General features: G+C 38.6%; 1 protein-coding gene and 1 long non-coding RNA gene across 2 annotated transcripts in view; one reads left to right on the plus strand and one right to left on the minus strand.

Annotated features, from left to right (window-relative positions):
• LOC141925116 (uncharacterized) overlaps positions 1-16932 on the plus strand; it is a 51224-nt gene that overhangs the window by 33428 nt on the left and 864 nt on the right. Inside the window, exon 4 of the long non-coding RNA XR_012623757.1 lies at positions 10037-10130. This is a non-coding gene — a long non-coding RNA (uncharacterized LOC141925116). The remainder of the gene's footprint in view (positions 1-10036; positions 10131-16932) is intronic.
• CAP2 (cyclase associated actin cytoskeleton regulatory protein 2) overlaps positions 1-16932 on the minus strand; it is a 74372-nt gene that overhangs the window by 26173 nt on the left and 31267 nt on the right. Inside the window, exons 4-7 of the mRNA XM_074828673.1 lie at positions 15515-15592; positions 3046-3189; positions 2727-2812; positions 946-1051 (exon numbers count right to left, since the gene is read on the minus strand). Of these exons, the coding sequence (XP_074684774.1) occupies positions 946-1051; positions 2727-2812; positions 3046-3189; positions 15515-15592 (414 nt within the window). The remainder of the gene's footprint in view (positions 1-945; positions 1052-2726; positions 2813-3045; positions 3190-15514; positions 15593-16932) is intronic.

Here is a 16932-nt window from a genome sequence, read left to right on the forward strand (position 1 = left end):
GGTGGCCTATATCAGTCCTCTGAATAGTCATTCAATTAAAAAAAAAAAAATTATTTGCCTATCCAGAATAAATTATAAACTTGGTGTGAAAGACTGCATGTGCAAGTATGTGAGTGCACTGATAAGTTTAGGAGATGATAACAGCAAAGAGCTGGCTGATTATATTTTTAATATACTTCAGCAATTCTCCTAACCTGATAATAAACATGAGCACATTATTAGAATATTATAGAACATTGCATCATAAACTCTTACATATATACCCAACAGAAAATTAATTCTTTGTGTTTATACCTCTCTTAGAGAACAATATTCGTTACTATCATCTTTCTAAGCATCTCAGATGTAACACACAGAAGTTGTTTATATAAATATATAGAGAGAGCATAACTAGTTAGGCATACAGTTATATTTACTCTCTCTGTGTATTTCAGAAATTATTTCTGTATGTATGAAGTAACAGTTTTATAAAAATAGCTATCTATGAAGTAATAAATCGGTATGTGTCCCCTGTGTTTCTTCTTACTGTTACTAAATATCTCTCTTTGTTCAGATTCTTTCCGCCATTCTTCTTCTTTCCCTGTCATGTTCCTTCAATTTTTCTTTAGTCTGACATGTCCTTCAAATTTTTGGGTTCGTTTTTGTTCCTACCTTCTATTGTAGCAGGCCTGGAGAATTGTGTCTGCCTCTCCTTACCATCTGCACCTGGGGGTTATGGTTATAATCATCCCAAATAATTCCCTCTTCCTCCAAACCTGTACCACAATGGCCTGACACATCTCCACTTGTCTTTCAAACTTTTATTGGCTTGGTTGGGAAGTCCATGGACCATGACTTCTGTTCCTGGTCTACATATCTATTTTCCCTGAGCTAATGACCTGCATTAAAAGTCAAATTGGTTACTGGTATTTTATGATTCTTCATAAAGAAGGAAAGAGTACTTACAGTTTTACTCCAGGTGAGACCTGTGGTATGATGCTCTTTGATATAAGCTTGAAGCTCAGACCAGATGTTCAGATATGACTTCACCCAATCAACATGGCGTGCATCACTGTAAAAACAGAGATGATATTTATATGTGTGAATACACTTAAAACCAGAAAGCACTGCTACTCTGACTTAAAGCAGGTAAAACCCAATGTCTGCCTTAAAGCCATGGACAAACCAGTTAGCAGGCAGCCAGCCAGCCCAGTGCTGAAAATACTGAGGCCTACTACACTGGAAAGCTTTTAGATCCTTCCAGAGGACAAACAAGGGTAAAGGATGCCTCTAACAGAGAGTGCTTCCTGCTGGAAGGGTGTGTCATCATCCTGTTCAAAGTCAACTGAAGAAGCACTAAAGGTATATGGAGCTGTGCAGCAGCTACCCAGACTCAGTTTCAGGGTGCTGAATTTTAGAAAATTAAATATCTGTGGTTTCTGTAAGACCCTAGCTCCCAAGTTCAAATGTAGCCAGGGTAACACTGGATCATATTTATACAACAAGAATTTTTAAAGTACAGGTCACAAGCTGGCTCTGGAATCATTATTTGGAAGGCTTAGTCTTCCAATGGGACAGTAAGTGAAAACCAGATATATATATATATAGAGAGAAATTGCTTGTAAGATGGAGTCCTTAGTTATGAAGAATTATTACTGAATAGTGACGGCTATGGACTGGATGCTCACAAGGATTTGGGTGTCTACCTCCTATTTATTTCCTCTGGAGTTTGACGCCTAATACTGATGAGGATCTGGGTCAACAGGTTTAATCCAAAGCCTACTGAAGTCAAGGGAGAGCCTCCCACTACTTTGGAAGTGATTCAGTGATTCAGTGAAAACCAGAAAAAGAATTCCATATTAGTGGAAGAACTAAAGACCTAAATAATGTACCCTGTTTAAACTGTTATGTGAGAGATTTTATTCTCCAGAAGAAGTACTAAAGCCATATTGTAAAAATCTTCAGTTACCCCAGTAGGTACTACCTTCAGTAGGTACACTAAAGCTTCGGAAATATATATTTATATATATACAATGAATAGAAATATATACAAAAGGTTTTTATATATATAAAGTTTTCCTCACTAAGAGGAAAAACTCAATAGCAAATACTGTTCTTCACTGGGATATAAAAATCAAGAGCCAAAATCTGGCCTCCAAAAGTACCAAATCAACAGGATTTACACATGACTTTTTTAAGAGGGCATAGGAAGGACCTGTATTTTTTCTCTTTCTCTGTCAGCTCACAGATCTCATTCATGGAACTTTTTTGTAAATTCCTTGTGCTCTTTAAGAACAATGCAGTGATACAGAAAAAACTAAAATTGGGAGCTACAGAATTAGATGCTCAGTTGTATACATCTACCACCTAAATGCACATTTTCAAGTGAAAAGCAAGAACAGCAACGGTATGAATCCACAAATGAGACAAGGACACGTAGCAGCTAGCTAGCAACATGTTGATATGTAAATATGCATTTGCATATAAGCTTATGATGCTGGAATGCCAGAAAATTAAACATAATCCTGTAATTTGCAGAGTGAAAACCAGCATTACTAGTGCTGCTGCCATTCTCACTGCAACACGCTACAGGTCAAAGATGAGGAGGGGAAAATATACTACTGCAAGCAGATTTTATCAAGTGCTTTTTAGTTTACAAAATGCTTTCTGTGATGGCATTGTGAACCCTGTTGGTATGGTTAATGCTCTGTTCTCTGGCTAGTAGATACTGGGGCTTGGCAACATACCTGTGCTTGTAGTCCTTTAATACCCTGTTAGTATAAAAGGTAGCAGCATCATTCATCTCCTTGACATAAGGGCCTGGTTTAGGAGACTAAGACCATCAATCCATGGTAGCAGGAAACAACAGAAGGAGAAATGAAGTAAAACATTAGTGAGATGCTTTCCCTGATGTATTAGGTATATTACAAAACACCCTCTTGGGTGTAGTAGACTGAAGAACTATGCAGATGAGAGTGCAGAGTTCTGCAAAATTTGGAACTCTTCTGGACCACACCATCCAGAAGCACATTTACAGCTCTCCCAGCCATCCTGTGTGTCACTCACCACTGCTATCCACCCAAGGGCAGGTATGCTTTCACTGACGGCTGAGAGGTGGTTGAACATGTTACTTCCTCTGTTCCTTTCTCGGAAGTTCTGGATTTCCTGAATCTTCTCTGATATTGGCTTGAGAAGCATTGCCACCTCGTTCTGAGGAAAACAAAACAAAAAAAAAAACCAAGAAGACACTGCTGTTACAATTGGTGGTCCGAAAACACCCAGTGGTTTAACATTGTCCCCCCTGCCCATTGATTTAACAGTTGGAAAGAAAGGTCAGCATATTCTCTACATTAAAGTAACAATTTAATTGCCCTTCTCTGGTTGCAGTGGCAAAATGCACAGACATTAAGTATTAATAATGTGTTGCAGCAAAAATTGTTCTCAGCACTGGCAGGATTATTACATGCTGCCCAAGTCAAGACCTATAGAGACCCCATAGCTCAGAGTTAGCAGAATGCTTGTATTTTTCATCTGATATCCCTGGAACTTTTTGAGTCTTTACACTGGCTTGAGTTTTTCAAGTTATTAACCAAGTTGTTCTTTCTGTAAAAAACACAAACTGCTTGTTAGGTTAGTGGCCTCTTATCACCTGGCAATGAGACTGAGAAAGTAATACACTGAAGACAATATCAATTTTAGCTTTCCCTATTGGTAAGTTTTAATGTTTTAATTTCCTTTGGCTGCAAGTAATGTGGGAGGAATTCATGGGAAACATACTGCCTGCAAGCCATGGTTTGGGGAAATTCTCCTGTGTTAATCAGAAACGAATGGTATCCAGGGGAATGACTGCTGAGCGGAAGGAATAGTGTCTGGAGTGAAGAGAAAAGCAGAATGACTGTAGAAGCTATCCAAACTCTTTCCTGCGCAAAGTGAATGCTAATCACACTGACCCAGTGTCTCAGAAAAACTAATTTAGAGCACTAACGTACTGGGAAAAATTCTTCCACTCAGAAACAGCACATTGAGGGACAAGGAGTCATTGGTTTACAAGCAAAACCACCACTGTACCTTGCAACCCTATAAAACATTTCTATAAAAACAGTCCAGTTCTTTTATCACAAAAGTATGCCTGCAGAACCCATACTATGTCCTACCAAAGAGAGTGCACCACTCTGATTTTCCCTGGCACTTCACTCAGAAATCACTCAGGACGTAGCAGAACTCTGGTTTTTTTCACCTTTTCTCAGGACTACTTGTTTAATGGAATTAAGGTCTTGTTGGAGACAACTAATCTTCATATTCTTAAGGACTAATGCTGCCATGACACAAGACGATGTGTGCATATGCGCTACTTGATCTCTGTCATCTGTAATGTATTTCTTTTCACCTTTCTGCAAGACCTCAGCTTTACAGAATTTTATGTCACCTTAAAATAAGCATGTCTTCTAGGGATCAACATAGGTCAAAAGACACTCAAAAAAACATGACAAAAAGAAGTTCTGCATTTTTAAAAGAATTTTGATCCAGCTATGGAGCCTTAATATTTTAGTGGTAATATAATTTTGAGAAAGGCCTATGCATCTGAAATGCACAGGGATGTTTGATCTTGTCCTACAACAAAGTGGGTTGGGAGAAAACAAATATTTACAGTATTACTGGGAGATTAAAAGATTTTTTGTTGATGGCTTAATGACCAGCATAAGTCATTAAGTCTGAAAAAGCCCTGAAACCTCCGTGATTTGTAGTTCTTAAAAACTGATTTTGTTGCCATAACATGATAAAGTCTGCAGGAATTCTTCTTTTTAATTTTTGCTTGTTTACAACATGCTGCAGCTGGTTGGTTCTTTCTTATTTTGCAGGGAAATCTTTCAAGTATGACAGTAGTTAACAAAACTGAAATTTAAGAAAGTGCTTGTTCTGCTTTGATATTATGCCAGTTTCCCTCCCATAAAGTCTAAGGGATATTTACAGTCCTTAGCTTACTGTGAATCTTCATGGCTCAGTTCCAGCCAAAGAGAATATCAGGGCTAAAAATACAGCTCCACAGATGCCTGGTATATCTAGACAGCACTGGGAGGCAGCACGTTTCTGTGGATAGGACACAGAAGTGGGAGTCCATAAATGGGGGTCTCTTTGCAGCTCTCCCAACAAACTATCATCAGGTTTCAGGAAAGCTGTGTTACCTTTCTGTGCTTCAACTTCCTATGTATGAAATGATGCCAATATAGCTGTTTTATTTTGTAGAACACTTTGATATCTACAGATAAGAAGGCAAAATTAGGGCCAAACATTTTCCTGAAAGGTACCATAAGACCCACACCGCCTCCTACTCCTCCTAAAAAAACTCCCAACCGCTTTTGTGAGGGTTTTCTGTCAGTGGTACAGACAGAATTTCTGTCCCTTAGAACACAGGACTTAACCTGTCCAGTGAAGCAACTGTTTATAAAAATGTAGTGGATTTATGTAATTTCACAGAAAAAGTGCCCTGCATGAGTTTTAAAGGTGAAATACATATTGCTAAGGAAAGTAGCTGAAAGTAATCACTCACTTGGCACTGTAGTGACTCCAGAAAGAGCCACAAAGGGCTCGAGGCTTTGCTCAGCTCTGTCCCATGTGAGATGTACTGGGAGAGCAGTAGAGCCTGCCTTCCCTTCACCGTGCACTTGTCCTGTTCTGCAATGGCTGCTAGCTGGCTGCACAAAATGTGTGTGTATGTTTGTGCAAGCTTCTTGTGATCCAAGTTTCTGTGTAAGGGCTGGACACAAAAGAATACAGGCCTGCAAGGAATCACTTAAAATTGAGTCCTGTCTCCCCGCAGCCAGTTCCAAATTTTTAGTTAGTGATTAAACTGTAGATGAATTATAGTGTATATGGCATACGGGTATGAAAAGGCTCATTAATTCTGGCAGTAATCAGTCTTGTTTGGCTCTACAATGCAGAACCAGTTGTGCTGAGGGTTCTAAAAGAATAATCTCTTTATTGCAATGAATATTAAAACAGCCAGTTGTTAATAAAATGATTGTCTCTACTGTATCTCTAAGAAAAAATGAATTCAAGGAGATGAATCAGAGCTGTTGGAAAAATCTTCAGCATGCCTTTGGCATGTGCTAGATAAAATTTCTTGTCATTTAAGACACAGCACAGTTGTTTAATAGAAATTTAAGAGTCTTTGTATAAACACCATTCCTATTATAATATCAGTTTTGCCGAAATGTTTAAAAATGTACCAGTGGCACAACAATATCAAAAGTAATTCCCAGTATGCCTTTGTCCTTTTTTAATAATTATTAAAACCAGATGGTCTTTTTAAATATTAATACCTAAACAACCAGCCAGCTTTGATCCATGTCTTATAATTCTTATTAGAAAATCAAGAGTAGTAAGACTATTGCAGTGATTAGCCGAAACAGCCCAAATAAGCTACAACATGCAACAAGAACTGCCTTAGGCTTTGGCTTCAGAGACTTAACAGTCTTAGCCCAACCTCATAAAATGGCCTGGCATACCAGTATTCCAACCAACCGCACCAAACAGACTTTCTTCTTCTTCACATTTTTGTAATACTCACACGAGAAGTTCCCCGGATGACAGGTTTAATATGACTGGGGCACAAGGATTTAACTCAGGAGAGCGGCCAAACTTTTGGGTTTTGTGATTTTTGTGATTTGCCTGTGAAGTTATGCTAAACTGAGTGGCTTGCTTAAACTTTGGCTGCTTGAGCCAGTGATTACTTGAAAATCTTAGGCTTAGTTTGAGAAAACGGGTATTTTCTCAGACCACTGTGGTCCAGAAACCTGCCAGCATGAATCACAAAGGCGCAAAACCCAGCAGGTAAATAAAAATACAGTTTTTAAAGACCTTATGTATTTTTAAGCTAATCTTACATGGTTTTTAGGGGTGAGATTGTTTACTGAAGAATTTTTATGTTGATGGGTGGCAACACAATTCAGACCTCACTATTATAGTGTTTAAATCAACTTGACCCATTATGAAAAAAACATGGTGAGGGAACAAATACCCTTTAAAGTTATGCTGAGGGGGTGGCAACCTTTGGCATAGGAGCAGTAAAAGAAAGCTGAGAGCATTTGGGATCAGCAGCCCCTTCATTTTACTCAGCTGCAACTAGAACAGCATGACTACAACCTTTATTCCATGGTCTATAGCTCTGTTATTTTCTTCTGTCAGTTCAAAATCTCCATCATACTTACATTGTATTTTTCACAGGCAAGTTTGAAACCTGGAGTTGATTTGAATCAGCTGTCTTTGTATATGTTGGCAAGCAGAGCAGCCTAATAGGAATGGTTCTGTAGAGCAAAAACAGTTGGTGCTGAGGACCTGACATTCAGGGGGGCCTATTTTGGACTAGCTGTAAATCGTGGTTTAGGTGCTGTCTGGGAGTGTATCTTCCATTTAATTTAATCAGAAAGACACCCATTTTGTACACCCTAAGACTACTCTGCAATGCGGATCACAGCATAGTAAATGGGGCTGATTTGAAGGAAAAATATAGTCGTGCTGTGAACCAAAACACTAATGTAGACACAGCCATTATCTCTGCAAACAGCCTAGTACAGTCCCATCCCACATTTCATCCTTTCAAGGGATGAAAGATGTCATGCATAGCATCCTCCACTCAGTTCTAACAATTTAAAAGGTGAGCATCTCCTCTCAGCCGAGACTTGATTCCCTCTATTGTAAATGAAGAAAGAGATGTCCCTGAGGAATTCTTTCCACCTATTAATAGATGTTAGAAGATTATATTTTAGAAGACATGAAGACATGTGAAAAATGCAGCCTAGAGGTGCTGCCATTTACTGTAAAGAGAGCCTAGAAAGACACCTTACACAACATGCCTACCTTGACAGTTAAAGTTGATGAGCAGAATCCCATCCTGTGTCTATAGGAATAAAATACTGGTAGCTTCAGTGATCACCAGTGAGATGCATTTCTGTTACGAGTGGCTATGATTCTAGAACTAAAATAGTTTTAGATTAACTGTAATTTCCCATATTTTGTTTTGTAAAAGGCAATCTTTAAAGACTTTAAAATTTGTTAGTCCTTTCTTGTATATATGTGGTTTAAGAAAGACCTGTCCTTTTTGTTGTAGCTGTGTATCAACAGTCTGAATGGCATCAGTGTTAAGATTAGGCTGAGGAATAACCTCTTTCTTTAAGTATATAGAAAACATTTTTTTCCAGAGGTGAATCTATGCTACTTGGTAACTTTGAGCCTCCCAATGCTGCATTTAGATTCCTCAAATGCTTTTTTTTTTCTTTTCGTTATTACTTCCATAAAGAAACACTACCAACTTTTGTTGGCAGCTGTCAAACTGTTTTTTAGCACTGCCTAACTTCATCTCTCCTTGAAGAAAGTGTTTCACATTTGGTACCACAGTTTTGCTTTTAAAATTGCAGTATAACCTACTGCATCTTAATAATCCAGTGCTTTCTCTGCAAGCATTTTCTGATATCCAGTAGAGATCATCAGTGAGATCTTTCTCTATAATCACTACATTCACATCCCTCTAGTATTCGAATATTTTCAGGGTTCAGATGTCTCCTCCTAACTAAGTACAGAGAGACATTAATTTATTCTGTCTCATTTTCTTAGACTGTAAATCTTCAATGTAGTGGTGTAACAAATGTTTGATTTGTTTGTCAATAGTACAGGTTTTGCCACTTCAACTCATTGCTGTGCAACAGCAGGACTATGACACAGAAAGACAAATCTGCAGAAATGTCTGGTCAGCTTCATCAGCACAGAAGCTTAGACACATTTGTGTGCTTCCAAAGTGACCTAATTGGTATTTGGCTTTTATTCCTCTTAGATAGCACTTAAATTCTCGATCTAACAGCCAATATTAGCTGTAGCAATTTTGTGCTTTGTGGGAAAAATGCTCTGTACATTGTTTTCCTGTCCACCATAGCTCTCCATGGGCAGTATATTCAATAAGAAAGGGTCCTCCTGCTTTAGACACACAGGCAAGATCCCCCACCTAATCCACAAGAACAATTACACTAATGAACTGCTTTCAACCTTTTCATTTACTCCTCAATCTTTGCTGCTGTGATCATAGTCCATGTCAGTGGGGCCCAGGGCATTACAGGTAGCAAAGTTCTGTCAGAAAATGGTGTTCCGTTCAGCCACAACTGTGGGGTACGTCCCAGGACAGGGATGTTAGATGGTGCAGGCTTCCAGCCTTGGACATTCATGTGGTTCATCTGAGAACTCCCCAGAGACGAACTGTAAGACTGCCGGGTTCAGTAAGCAGTCCTGGAGTCCGCACAGCTTTCAGAATTCAAAATTCATTCTTTGGGGTATGATTTAAACCAAAGTAAAATTAGAAAAAATTGAAATAGCCCATGAACTGAAAAGCCCTGCTTTTCAATCAGCTGTATCCCCAATGCTTTCCCTTTTTAGAAGATCATGCGCAGTCCAGAAATCCTGGGAAATAATTGTGTAGCACAGAGAAAGGAATATACTGGTTTGGATTTGTGTTTAGCAGAAATAAAGAATATGATGCTTAATGGGAAAGGGAGTGTCCCATCAGCATAGCTCAGTGGGATCTCACATGGTGCAGTTTGAATATGAACACTGCTACAGGGATTGAAAACTAGCCTGATGATTTTAGGACGTTATTTTAGGACACAGCAGAATTCCAATAAGAGTCTGTAGGATCCCCCAGAATTGCTTAGCAGGTATGTCAGATGAAGAGCTAGACAAAATACAGAGTACCATCTTCAATAATGTCCTCCTTATGGGGTGATGCTGTTCTTAGTTGTACTGGAGTAAACAAGTGCAAGGAGCCACTGCTTACTGCACAGAACGTGAACTGCTGGAGAGTCTGTGCCTGGTGGTGTTGATGTGAGCCAGTCTAGAGGTCTGCAATAATGTGCATCTCCGGCTCCGTTTCTCTTTCATACAGCTTGGGAGATGTAGACTGATCACGGCCCTTCTGTATTCCCTGGATTCCAAGGTGTCTCTGGGCCTTCTTACAGCTGACTGCACTACCCCTAAGACAGAACTGAATCTCACATGCATCCATTTTTCATTGCAGGGGCTACTGACCTGGGAGTTTTGGCAAACACAACTGAGGAAAGAGAAGTGGTACAAGGATACCTACAGAACTTAACTACAAGAAAGACACTGAGGTGCGTGTACAAAGAAGGGCAACCAAGCTGGTGAAGGGTCTGGAGAACAAGTCCTGTGAGGAGTGGCTGAGGGTTGTTTAGCCTGGACAAAAGGAGGCTCGGGGAAACCTTATCACTCTCTACAGCTACCTGAAAGGAGGTTGTAGCGAGGTGGATGTCAGCCTCTTCTCCCAAGTACAAGTGACAGGACAAAAGGAAATGGTCTCAAGTTGCTCCAGGGGAGGTTTAGATTGCAGATTAGGAAAAATTTCTTCACTGAAAGGGTTGTCAAGCATTGGAACAGGCTGCCCAGGGAAGTGTTTGAGTCACCATCCCTGGAGGTATTTAAAAGATGTGTAGATGTGGCACTTAGGGACATGGTTTAGTGGTGGACTTGGCAGTGTTACGTTAACAGTTGAACTCAATGATCTTAAAGGTCTTTTCCAACATAAACGATTCTATGATTCTGTGATTCTGTGATCAGAAACTGTAATGAGCTTGAGGCTGATTAAATGCAGTCGAGCGCCTTTGAGACAAAATTATGAGATAACAGGTGTCAGGGGGCTATCAGGAGACTGGCAGTATGTTTACAATGAAGCAATAATCAAGGATTAAAGTGGACCTGGAACTGAGGAAGAATTTGCAAGAATATCCAAAAATGAGCCTGTAAACACTGTAAGGCAGCAGGCTAGCGACTGAAAACTGTCAGTTGGTCCATCACTGCAACTGTGACCACGTCGCATGCAGTTGTAGGCTTGCTGATAACAGAAATATGTCAACCGTTTGGCAATATTTCAGAGAACAGGCGGGGGGAAGGTGTTTCCTTTGGAGCTCAAGACTCTCAGGCTCTGTCCACGTCACTCTTGGCACCTTCTGTAAGTTTGGGACCTGAGGACCTAAAAAGGACTGAACCAAATTCTTCCTTAAGCTATTTCTAGATACAGAGGTGCAGATTTGCAGCAGTCAACCAACTAAGTAGAATGGCAGCAAAACTTGGCTCAAACTCTTTTGCATAAGTAAGTAATAAATTAATGAGGTGAGGAGTATCCTGCTCTTCCTATTTTTGGAAAACAGTGAGGGTGATCCCAGTAAGTATGAGGAAAAGTAGTGGGAAATGGAATTACATAAGCAAGTCAAGGTAATTAGAAAACAAATCCTGCTAGGATGCAGAATAAACCCCAGGAGTCCTGTTACTGAAGTACTTTAAAAGTATAAGAAAGAAAAAAATGAGCAATCCTACACTGACAGAGAGTAGGGAACTGTAAATCTCCATCATTGATTTCTGCATAAAAATTCTGAGAATGAGTTCTTTATTCAAACCAATTGCCACAACTATTCTGCTCCTACAATAGATTTTTTGCTTGACTATAAAAAATTTAAAACTACAGGATTTGTTCTCATGGCTCCAAGTCTAACTTCAAACACAGTTTCTTGGGTTTCAGGGTTTTTTTTTCCCCTTTCTAGGAAAAAAAGGGAAAGCCCTCCTTTAACTCTCACTTTCTTCCACCCCTCTCCTCCCACCCGTGTGTAGAATCTGAATATTTAAGCTAGGTATTTAATTGGAATGTTTGTCTGCACAATGTGAGTAATTAAATCCATGAGCTCTGGCAGTCATATGAACTCAGCATTTTTTTTTAATGAGAAATTACGTAATCATTCATAGTCTGAACTGCATCTGTCATTTAAATCTGTTTGTAGTACTTCTTACCATGACTATGTTCATCCCGCATATGTTTATACTGATTCACAGAAAAACTTATCTCATTAACCAGGTTCCAGCATGGGAACAATGGATTATTCATGCCCTCAAAGCAACTCTTAAAATTGTTTGAAGTCTTAAAGTGAAATGAAACAACTCATAAAGAGAAGATAGTATATAAGTTACTATTCACAAACAATTCAGTGCAATGACTTTGAGCAGTGATGTCGTACATTAGTTTCATGATCATAAATTAAGAAAAAATTGTTAAACAGATAAACTTGCTCAGGAACACTAATAACTTTTAAAATTATTATACAATAAAATAACAATGTTTCAATCAGAATTGCATTTGGCTTAGACTATGGGGAGTAGAAAACTCAGATTCAAACTATTTCATAACGTTTTGTGAAGGTTTATGTTAAAATATATCTTCTGAATTGCCCAACCAACATGTAAAATTACGGTCTCAAAATACCTTTTTAAACAACTTCTCACAGAATATAGCAATATTCTAATTTATTTTCCCTTCTCCATCTTGTCTTTACTATCTCATATATAGTAAACAATTTATAGTAGACTTTTTTTTGCTTTAATGTTTGAAGTTTGGCATTAGAAAATAATTTCTGATAAGTGGATGAACTAAAGAATCCCATCATGCTGGATGAGCTTGTATCCAACAGCCATTAGCTGGGACATACACAAACAGGAATATCAACCGGTGGTTTTGTCATGTGATCTCTTCCACTGCACATACAAATATAGAACATGACCATAAAAAGTAACAGAACATGCTCTCTGTGAAGTAATTTATTGCAGTTGATGCTAGATTGGTATGCCAGCTGGAATTACCTTCTCGGCTCCTACTATTTTCACATATACAGATAATGAAGGCTGTGCACTGCAACAGATTCCAAATGAAAAATATCAACATTATTAACAAGAAGCAAAACTCTGCAAAAGCAACTTCAGCAAGCTTAACTGTTTGAAAATGTTTGCTAGTGACTCATAGCAGGAGTTAAAGACCTAAATGAATACCAGGGCTTCAACATTTTCATAGAGGGGAAAAAATACTGCTTCTTGTACGATATACATTTCTCTCTTTGCTGAGCACAAAAAAATCTAAGGATTATTATACATATAGGAGCTTTCTTTTTGTCTGAATTCCTTATTCATTAGTTTGTAAGCTGCAAGAGCTGAGCTAATTTATTTTTCCAGGGCATTTTCCCCTCCCTCTTTTTTTTTTAAAGGCACCATGTATGACATCCCAACATGACAGGAACTCAGTAAATCCCCTCAGTCTCCACACCGCTGTCTCTGAATGTCTACAAAGCTACTATGCCATAATCGCAACTCGCTGGCTCATTCACAGCTTTACATTATAAAGCAAACAGTCTAGACAGCTGAATGACAGAATTACTCTCTTTTCTCTTGCATTTATAGATATGCTGTCATCTTCATTTGCTTTTCTCTACTCTGTGCATTCTGATACACTAATGATTAGCTTTCCTGTTTGGATTCCACACTGACTCCGTGGCTCTAGGCTATAAATACAACCAGAGCCCCGATGACATCACATCAATAAGGTCCTGGGGGGGAGGGGGGAGGACCCCTGCTTCTTTCCTTCTCCTGGGTTAGCTGGTGATAACCAGCTTTTTCAAAATGGTTACCCAATGTGGCTTTACAATAGGATTTTTTTTCCTCATTGAGATGGAGATATAAAAAGCCTAGTGCCTGGAACCGTCACTCTCTGCAGTGGAAAATACTGTTCAAGTTGCACTGAACAGGCAGCCTTTGATTGTTTTCAGGTCTGTCAATAGTATAGCTGTTCAAAAAATATGTGCAAAAAAGAAAAAAAGATGAACAACAACATGCATTTGGATGTGTATAAAAAATGTGTACCTAACAGTCTTCATGTTAAAACAAAAAATTAAAAACCCTAGAGAAATTGGGCTGGATTTATTCTCACTGGGAATGGAACTTAAGTCTGTAATATTCCTGGTATTTTAACTTTGGAATGATGTGTACATACATATCATGTGGCATTTCCTTGGCGCTAAAAGACAGTTAAATTATAAAAGTATACTTTCTTGCCTTCAACAAGTTGCAGAAATCTATGCAAGCCTGATAACATGCAACTAAGACATATGGATACACATGGTCAGCTCTGGTGATGTTTATAGCAAGGTTTTTAATACTTGTTGCTTTTCTTAATGCTTCTGTAACTGTCATTCTGGATTGCTGGAGAATCTCTTTTTACATCTGTTCTTTTTTTTTTTTTTTGCTTGTTCTGTTGCCATTTTTAAAATGAAAGTTTCTGAACTTTACAGTTGAAAAAATTTGAAAGACTTGACTTGAAGTCAGTAAGTTGTAAGGGTAGAAGTGGGGGGAAATGATTGCCATTCTCACTTGAAAAGCGGAGAAAATCCTACCAATAGCACATCAGTACAGGAGGCCAAACAGTGAGCCATAGCTTTTACTCTTACCAGAGCTGGGACAATACCAACAACTTCAGATCACTGCATTACATTATGGGCCATCAGAAACTGTTCATTGGGGAATATTTTACCTATGAGAATGAAGAGTTTTGTGGGCCACTGGGTGCAATTGTATTCACAGCCAATCTAAATGACTGCTTGAGGCCTGTACCAATGGGAATTTTGCCTGTTCTCTGTGAGTCATGACCCACTTCTACTCTCCGAGATCAGGGACAGCTGGAAAAACAAGTGATCCCTTCTTGCTTGGAACTTTATAAATCTAGTCTCACCTGTAATATCTGTGCTGTTTTTTTTTAACTTCAGTACCCTTGCCATTAAAACATACTGATTAGAAAAACTTTTAATTTGTGTCTCTAACAACAGTGACAGCAAAATTTCAATAGTTTATACCGGTGGCAGAGAGTTGTTATTTGAAAATATGTAGTTTAATAAACTATGGACCAGGGAGCTAGTGGAAAAAGACAGATCTGAAAGCCATGGAAACACTGTGCAAGTGAAGTCTTCATTCTCTGCACACTCCAAGAAGGAAGGTTCCAAGGTGGTCCCACAGAAGGGCTACATGATTGCTCTTCCCAGGAATGATACAGTGTTATTGGCCAAAACTTTGTGCCCTCCAGAAACTACAAATGAGATTCCATAACAACTCCGCAGCTTCTCTGGGCTTTCTAGTTGTGAGGGGAGGATTTAAATAGCTGCCACTAAAATAAGTATATAAATGAACTTGATATAAAATGTTTTTTTCATTTTCTTGACAAAATGCTTTGCCTTCCTTCCAGAATTGGTCTAAGCTGAACCTCAGCTTGTAGAATACTGAGTCTAGGGGCCAGTATTGATTTTTCTCTCAAAAGCTCATCCCCTGACTTCAGAGTCTGCCATGTATCATCCCTGTGGGACCAGGAAAAAGCCATTCTATTCCATGGCATTTCCAGCCTTCCAGAGAAGCAGTGATCATGCTTACAGACATCAAGCATAAACCTCCTTTGGTTTCTTCAGTGATCTTACATGTATTGGTACAGAAAGGTTCTTAACTCTGAACCATGGCTTTCTGATTATTACAGCACCATGTTAATAACACTGAAAGCAAGCCTCTAAGTGCACTGTATAGATAAAGTAACAAATAAAAGCAAATGCAAGGATTGATGTTAAACATACAGGAACACAGCCTTTTTAATACACTGCCTCTTGAAACTCTAGGTCACTTTTCTTACCTCTTGAGGCTCTTGACATTGAGATGCTAACACCAGGAAAGATCTTTGCGCTTGGAAAGCAGCACGTACCATCTCTGCCTGTAACAAAAGGAGGAATATAAATTAAACCTTAGCCTGTAACCTCCAATACCTCTTCTTGGCAGCTCAAAGTCAAGTGTGACAGCTCAAGTCTTTCTTGCTGCTTCTCATCTAAATCACAGCAATGCTGACTGAAAGAAATGCGTTACAGTACTGGCTTAGCTATATTTTTTTTTTAAATCTAAGGTTAAGTTCCCTATCTTCTTCAGATAGGAAATAAAATGAGTGGATATGCAGTCTTTTGGTTATCATTTATAAGATTAGTCACAGGAGGACTTAATTTTAACATTTCAGAGAATGTCTAGGCATTTTAATGGCGATGTTTATACTTGAGTGCATGATAACAACTTATTACCTCTGAGAATGGCAACCTGCAAACTTTCTGTTGGACTGTAACTTAGACTGTAGTGATGTTTAAGAAGAGTTGAGCTTGGCATATTTGCTGAGGGACTACGCTATAATTAATTTCTTGTTTGTCCTCTATGAGTAGACCCTAAGATCAACGGCTATGGGAGATGGTAGCTGAAGATTTTTTGGCAATTTTATCCAACAGAACTCTAGAACCTGGGTTAAAACTGCATCTGACAGCATGTTTATATGCTAACAGTGTGGATGGGAGGTAAATCTACACTCCCTGGTGTTTCCTACTGTTCAAATTTCTGGTCTTTTTTTGTTTTTTCGAACACTACACATTTTTTGTACATTATGAATTATGTACATTGATTAGAATCTAATCACTATTTCAGTATCACCTATACTTCATTCAAGTGAATGAGTAGTGACTAGGAGAAACCATTACTGGTACAGAAAAGGACTATTCATAACTAGTGTATATTGCTAAATAAAGACCAAACCAAACCAAATGATGTTAAGTTAATCTAATATGAATAGGTACATTTATAATCACTTTGTGAAAGGGTGGGGAAGCTCATGCTGTTTTTCCTTGGGGTTTCTTCAATCTAAAAAGAAAACAAGGAAATTTTATATACAGGCCTATGTGGATGCAACTTGAAATACATAAAAGTCAGGAAATTTGAAGTTGTATCAAAGTAAAACAGCCAAATTGTGTTTATTCATCTTAAAATGTGATGGCATGAATAAAACATAATCTGTTAGGACGAAAATCACTGCAAGGAAGATGGTAAAAGAGGCCCAACTTGGACAGTATTTGGGCAGAAGGGGATATTATGGTCTGACAGGCTGAGATTTGGAAGAGGGTAATCATCTCTATAAATAGATAAAGAAATAAATAATAAGGGAAACTGTATGAGCATAGGAGACTTAAATTTTCCAGACATAGACATAAATACCATCAATAATAGCAAGGTTTGGATATTCTT

This window comes from Strix aluco, chromosome 1 (genome assembly GCF_031877795.1).
Source record: "Strix aluco isolate bStrAlu1 chromosome 1, bStrAlu1.hap1, whole genome shotgun sequence".
Classification (NCBI taxonomy): domain Eukaryota; kingdom Metazoa; phylum Chordata; class Aves; order Strigiformes; family Strigidae; genus Strix; species Strix aluco.